General features: G+C 50.4%; 1 protein-coding gene across 3 annotated transcripts in view; it reads right to left on the bottom strand.

Moving 5' to 3' along the window:
- Positions 1 to 7,060, bottom strand: part of UNC5B (unc-5 netrin receptor B) — a 136,665-nt gene that overhangs the window by 21,441 nt on the left and 108,164 nt on the right. For all 3 annotated transcript variants that reach the window (XM_043989338.1, XM_043989339.1, XM_043989340.1), the window contains exons 4-5: positions 6,152 to 6,255; positions 271 to 451 (exon numbers count right to left, since the gene is read on the bottom strand). In XM_043989338.1, coding sequence (XP_043845273.1) covers positions 271 to 451; positions 6,152 to 6,255 — 285 coding nt within the window. The remainder of the gene's footprint in view (positions 1 to 270; positions 452 to 6,151; positions 6,256 to 7,060) is intronic.

Below are 7,060 nucleotides of genomic sequence, written 5' to 3'. Positions count from 1 at the left end.
CCACTGGCTCACAAAATTGGAATTGGAGAGGCCCTCAGCAGCCCATCTCACACACAAACCAAAGGAACCCCCACTGTAATATACCCAATAATAGGACTCTGGCCTCCCCTGTCAAGGAGACAGGAATTCCAGTCCTGTGCAAGAGAGAGGCCCACTTCCTGTCTTCAGTCCATTCAAATGGAAGAATCTTGGTTTTTTCCTCATTGAGTAGTGTATAGCTCCTATCCATGTCCCTACCCACGCCTCTGATTTGGGCACCCACCATCCTACCATAAACGATGACAGTGGCTGTGGTGCTACGGCGTTTGGCCACGATGTTCTTGGCCACACAGGTGTAGTTGGCCGTGTCTGAGAGGCGGGCCTGCCGGATGATGAGGTTGTGGTCAATGGTGAGCAGGTAGTTGGTGTCCTGGGCAGGGTCTATGACATCCTCATTCTTCAGCCACTCCACCTGGGGGGATGGGGATGGGGTAGAGATGGAGGACTTTCAGTGAACACAAATCCAGCTTAATCCTCCAGCATAGGAAGCCCCCTTGAGTGCCATGGAGCTGGGCCGGCCTCACCCTCAAGAGAACCTTGCTTAATAAAGATGGTGCTAATGATGATCATTTGGTTTAGCATCAGACTCTGGAGGAGCTTATGAAGCAGGAAGGGTGGAGATTCAATTAGAATATTAAGCTCCTTCTCTTAAGATCCTGCACCAAAATTTATTTAGCTCAGTTTAGTTCAAAAAGCATTTGTTAGGGGGCAGCTAGGTGGCGCAGTGGATAAAGTACCAGCCCTGGATTCAGAAGGACCTGAGTTCAAATCCAGCCTCAGACACTTGATACTTACTAGCTGTGTGACCCTGGGCAAGTCACTTAACCCTCATTGCCCCTGGGAGGGGGGGAACCAAAACATGAAAACCCAAAACAAACAACGGCCCCAAGCAAACAAACAAACAATGGAAGCATTTGTTAAGCCCTCATGATGTGCCAGGAACAATGCAAGGTGAAAGTCATATAAGAACAAAAGTGAAAACACTAAATGGTGAAGATTCTTACACAGAAGGGTGCCAGAGAAGTGAATACAAAACCATAAGTAACTAAGAATGGGGTCAGTGGGGAGAGTGCCTCTAACTAGGGGCTTCAGGAAAGGCCTCAAGGACAAGGGGGCAGCTGAGCTGCCTTGGCTGGAGCTGGAAATTCTAAGAGCTAGAGGTGAGGGGGATCGAGAGCATTCCAGGCCTGGGGGATACATGATCCTGGCCTCATGGAGCTTACAGCTGGGGAGAGAGCTATGGTGTGATGCAAATAACTATGGGACAGAATGACATGTGATGGGCTTCATTGATTTAAAGGCTATTAAATCCAAGTTCCTCTTTGGGGGGGGGGCAATGAGGGTTAAGTGACTTGCCCAGGGTCACACAGCTAGTGTCAAGTGTCTAAGGCTGGATTTGAACTCAGGTCCAGTGCTTTATCCATTGCGCCACCTAGCTGCCCCCTAAATCCAAGCTCTTCTTTTGACAGACAAGGAAACCGAGGAACACAGAGATTAAGTAGCTTGCCCAGGGTCATATGGCTAGTGTGTAAAGCAGGATTTGAACCCGGATCTTCCCAACTGCAGGCACAGTGCCCTTGTCTGCTTCACCACTAAAGAGATGTGTACAAAGTGCTGTAAGATCCAGAGCTGCAATGGTCACTACTGGTTGTCTCCTTTTTATGGATGAGGAAAGAAGAAACCTAAAAACACACTGACTTCTTTCTGTCCTAGAGGGAATGAGGGGAAGGAGCAAATACATGTCTGTCTTCCCTTTATTTCCTCCAACCACTGAACAGCACTGTCGACATGTGAGTTGAGTAGGTGTGGGCTACATGTAATGGAGGTGTTCGTGCATGCAGAAGGTTTGAGGTCACTTGTGCTAATTAGCAGCATGGGGAGAAAGGGGAGAAGGGGGGAAGAGTAGAGGAGACAGAAAGAGGGAGGGAGGGAGGGAGGGAGGGAGGGAGGGAGGGAGGGAGAGAGAGAGAGAGAGAGAGAGAGAGAGAGAGAGAGAGAGAGAGAGAGAGAGAGAGAGAGAAGGAGGGAGAGAGAGAAAGAGAGAGGGGGGAAAGGGGAGAGAGAAAGAAAGAGATGGGGAGAGGAACAGAAGGAGAGAAAAGAGGGAGGAGAGAGGGAGGGGGAAAGAGAGAGAGAGGGAAGGAGAAAGAGGGAGGAGGAGAGAGAGGGAGATAAAGCGAGAAGAGGAAAGGAGAGGAGAGAAAAGAGGAGGGGAGGCAAAAAGGGGAGAGAGGCAGATTTTGCCTTTTACAGGGCTGCCCGTTCCTGCCCCCTCCAGGGCTTGGGATCTCACAAGTCCTTCTATGGACTTCTATTTCTTCATACCACCTCTTCCCCCTCCCCCTCCCCCTCCCCGTCCTTCGGCTTCTTCCTGTTGCTAAACTTGCCCATTCCTATTATTATGAAATCCTAATATTCCAGGGCTGAGAGCCAACAGAGGGGACCATTAACTCCAATCTGCTCGTTTTTATTCCTTTTTTATAATTATTTTATTTTACTTTTTTTTTTTTTTGTAGAGCAATGAGGGTTAAGTGACTTGCCCAGGGTCACACAGCTAGTAAGTGTCCAGTGCCTGAGGCCGCATTTGAACTCAGGTCCTCCTGAATCCAGGGCCGGTGCTTTATCCACTGCACCATCTAGTTGACCCTCATTTTTATTCCTAAAGATAAAACAGGGGGGCGGCTAGGTGGCACAGTGGATAAAGCACCAGCCCTGGAGTCAGGAGGACCTGAGTTCAAATCCGGCCTCAGACACTTGACACTTACTAGCTGTGTGACCCTGGGCAAGTCACTTAACCCCTATTGCCCTGCCCCCCCCCAAGATAAAACAGATCCAGAGAGATGAATGGCTTATCCAAGGTCCCACAGAGTTTCTGCCTCTAAACCCCACGGGGCTGGTCCCTTCCAGGCAGCCCCATGCCACAGTAGATACAATGTTGGACTAGGAGTCAAAGTCTGAGTTTGAATCCTGCCTCAGGCACTTAGCTGTGTGACCCTGAGCAAGTCTTTAAACCTCTGTCTGCCTCAGTTTGCTCATCTATAAGATGGGAATAATAACACTAACACCTGCCTCCCAGGGTTGTTGTGAAGATCAAAGGAGATATATTTGTGAGGTGCTTTACAAACCTCAGGGTGGTACATGAATGCTGAACACACACAGAGATATTATATGTAACAGTATCTCTACAAACAAGCTGCTTCTTTCATATTATCCTAAGCAGGGAGGAGGGGGCTGAGCCTATCTAGAGGAGGCCAGGAGGGGAGGGGCAGGGTGTTCACACACCCCTTTCACACATGCTTCACTTTCTCACAGGAATAATGAGAACATAATGATAGCTTACGTTTAGATGGCACTTTAAGGTTTAAACCTTAGACCTCTTTTGAGCTTCCCCCAAACCCTGTGAGGTGTTATTATCCCATTTTATAGATGAGCTAACTGAAGCTTAGGGGAGTTAGATGACTTCATAACATCCTGGAGCTGGGAAGCGCCCCAGAGACAGTCTGGTCCAACCAGCACTTCATTGAGAATTCCCTTTCTGTCCGGAGCGTCCCTAACGGGTGGTCGATCCAGGCTTGGCCAGAAGACCTCCAGTGAAAGGAAACCCCCTGCTTCCCAACATGGGCCACTGCGCTGTTGGAGACCTTGCAATGCCGAGAAGGGTTTTTTTTTTCTTTTGTTTTTGCAGCAAAACCAAATCTGCCTTTCTGCAAATTCCTCCTATGGCTCTCAGTTCTACCCACTGACACCAAGAACAAGACCAATGTCTCTCCCGTGGTGCTGCCCTTAACATCCATAAACAGAGCTAACTCTGGCTTTCCCAGGTCTCTGTTCCTCCAAACTGACCAGGCCTGGCTCCTTCCACTGAACCTCAAAAGCACTAGTCTAGAGGCAGCTAGGTGGCGTAGTGGATAGAGCACCGACCCTGGATTCAGGAGAACCTGAGTTCAAATCCAGCCTCAGACACTTGACACTTATAGCTGTGTGACTTTGGGCAAGTCACTTAACCCCAATTGCCTCACAAAAAAAAAAAAAAAAAGCACTAGTCTAAGGCCCTGGCTCATCCTGGCCGTTCTCCCTTAATGCGCTCCCCTTTATTTATCGGGGTTCTTCCCAAAGATGTTGTTCAAGGTCACATGACAAATAAGCCGGACTTTGAATCCAAGTCCTCAGACTCCAAATTCAGGGCTCTTCACACTACATTCACTGCCCCTTCTACCTTATTTGGCTAGGTTAGGGTTAGAGCGCTGGAGAGGGTTGGGTGCGAATCCTGTCTGGGACAATTACTAGCTGCTGTGTGACCCTGAGTAAAGCCGTTAACCTCTCTGAACTTCGGTCTTCTCATCAGTAAAATGGGGGTAATAACATGTACAGTGCCTACATCACAGGCTTGTTGGGAGGATCAAATGTGAGAATGTATACAGAGGCACTCTGTCAACCTCAAAGTAAATGGCAATGGCCACTCTGACCATCAGCCACCTGTGAGGGACCCGTGGACACGGCCGCACACACATATGTGCTCTTCGAGGACCTTTAGCCAAACTCAGCAGCCATGGACAGGTGCGAAGGTGAAGTGTGATTCGAGAAGTCAGAGCAGCATCTCCCTTGTCCAAAATAAACATTTGGGCCCAAACAGCCGCCGACAGTCTCCGTGCAAGCCCATCCAATCCATCACATCCCAATCCATCTTGGCAGGCCCTGCTAACGGCCCCTGCCACCTTGCTGGAGCTTTACCAGAGCCCTGCTGGGGGCTCACCAGAGCAAGGAATGCTCCCAGACGCTGGAGACTGTGGCTGCAAGGGAGGCTATGAAAGGGAGTCAGCCGAGAGACTGGGGAGATTTCAGCAGAGTGCTGCCCTGACACCAGGACCTGAAGAAGAGGCGGTGCAGGGCATCGGAGCTGGGAGAGATATCAGGTAATTGGATCATTCTGGTTGGTGGTATACTCAATTTCTGCAAGTCTGTCTTTCCCTTACTTCCTTTCTTCCTTCTTTCCTCCTTCCCTCCCTTTCTTCCTTCCTTCTTTCTTCCTCCCTCCCTTTTTCCTCCTTCCCTTCCTCTTTACTCCCTCCCTTCCTTTCTTCCTCATCTCTCTCTCTCTCTATTTTTTTTTTTTTTGGTGAGGCAATTGGGATTAAGTGACTTGCCCAGGGTCACACAGCTAGTAAGTGTTAATTAAGTGTCTGAGTCCAGATTTGAACTCAGGTCTTCCTGAATCCAAGGCCAGTGCTTTATCCACTGTGCCACCTAGCTGCCCCACCTACTTCTCTTCTTTATTTCCTTCCTCCCTCCTTTCCTTCTTTATTCCCTCCCTTCCTTCCTTCCTTCCTTCCATCTCCCTCCTCTCCCGTGATTTCATCAGTACAGGGAGTTCCCATGAGTGAAGGTCAGCACTTTTCTCTAGAAGTTGGCATTGCCCAAGACCCTGATGAGATCACACAGCCAGCCAGTCTGCCAGAGGGGGGATGGCACAGAGGCCTTCCTGACTCCAGGCCCGCTGCTGCCATTTGGCCTCTCAAGGAACAACTTCCTTTCATGTTAACTCGAGACCTGGGCCTGTGAGCAGGAAAGGCTGCTGCACCAAAGAGCTGAGGAACAACCAGTGTCTAGACATGATCACTGAAAGCCAAGACTAGAACTCAGACCAACAGCATTCTGTTTGACAAGGGGATTTCCAAGTACTTTGCTGCAGGTACCTGCTGCCGCCTCCCTGGACCTGATGGACAACCTTAGGCCCTAAAGTCCAAAGCCAGGAAGAGAAGATGTGGTCAGAGCTGGCTCAGAGAAGAGCCAGAGTTGGGTGAAAGGGGGCCTTCTTTCAGCCTCCAGGGGCAGGTAGGAATCCTGGAGGCCGCATTAGGGAAGGAATAGAAGAGGAGCCTGGGGCCAAGAATGGTCCCTGACTTCACATAGTTAGGAAGTGTCTAAGGCCAGGTCAGAGGCACATGGAGCCAAGGACTGGATTGTATCCCAGAGACCATCTAACCCGCTCCTTCCCTGGATGAATGAGGAAATAGTGAGGAGAGAGATGGAGTCAGGGGGGAAGCGAGTGCCCAAGGCTGAATTTGAAGCCAGGCTCTCTCCAGTCAGTCAATGCACCAAGGCCTCCACTCACCTCTGCTGTGGGCACGCCCTCAGGGGGTCGGCACTGCAGGAGCACCTCGTGCTCCAAGGGCACCTCCTTCCCCAGCGGCTCCTGGTCAAAGTTCTTTCGTAGGTCTGGGAGAGGAGAGAGCACTGAGTTAGCATCCTGACTGGGAGAGGGGAGGGCACAACAGCTTCCCATGCCACGTCCTCCCTTGCCCTGGGCTCAGGGACTGCCTCTGGGATAGAGACCCCTTTTCTAGGCGGACAGTTCTGAGCAGCAGAAAGGGATGCCAGCTTTCTTCTGTCACCACTAGATGGCAGCAGACTCCCTGGGAATGGTCGGCCACATGGTCACCCTAAGCTGGGCTTGGTGGGAGAACCCTTTGGGGTCATGGGAATGCGGTAGCCAGGCTCTGATGGACGAGGAAGCAAGCAGCCAGGCCTTGGAAGAACCATCACAAGCAAATGTGGTGATCCGCTGCTTCTGAGAAAGTGCCCTCAGGCATCGAAGCCCACAGCCAAAGGGGGCTAAGACTGGGAGAACCTGACCTCTTGGCCTTTGTCTGGGGCTGGGGGAGCAGGGAATAACCACACTGGCTGTCCCTGGTCATCTGCCCTTTGGCTGTGTGGATCCCTGGTTGTCTTGGTTGGTAAAAAGGAGTAGCATCATGGATTTAAAGTCAAAAGAAACTTCAGAAACCACCTAGACCAACCCCTTCATTTTGCAGGTGAGGAAACTTGAGACAAACAGAGGCTATGTGACTTTCTCAGGGTCATACTGCGAGTAGATATCAGAGGTGGGACCAGAACTCAAGGAAAGGGGGCAACAGATGGCCAGAGATGCTGCCTCATAGTATTATCTGATATTAATCTGACATCTGGGCAGTTGGGTTGGCATGGTGAATAGGGCATGACACTTAGAATCAGGAAGACTCAT

Source organism: Dromiciops gliroides, chromosome 2 (assembly GCF_019393635.1).
Source record: "Dromiciops gliroides isolate mDroGli1 chromosome 2, mDroGli1.pri, whole genome shotgun sequence".
Lineage (NCBI taxonomy): Eukaryota > Metazoa > Chordata > Mammalia > Microbiotheria > Microbiotheriidae > Dromiciops > Dromiciops gliroides.
This window is presented reverse-complemented; position numbering and strand designations above follow the sequence as displayed.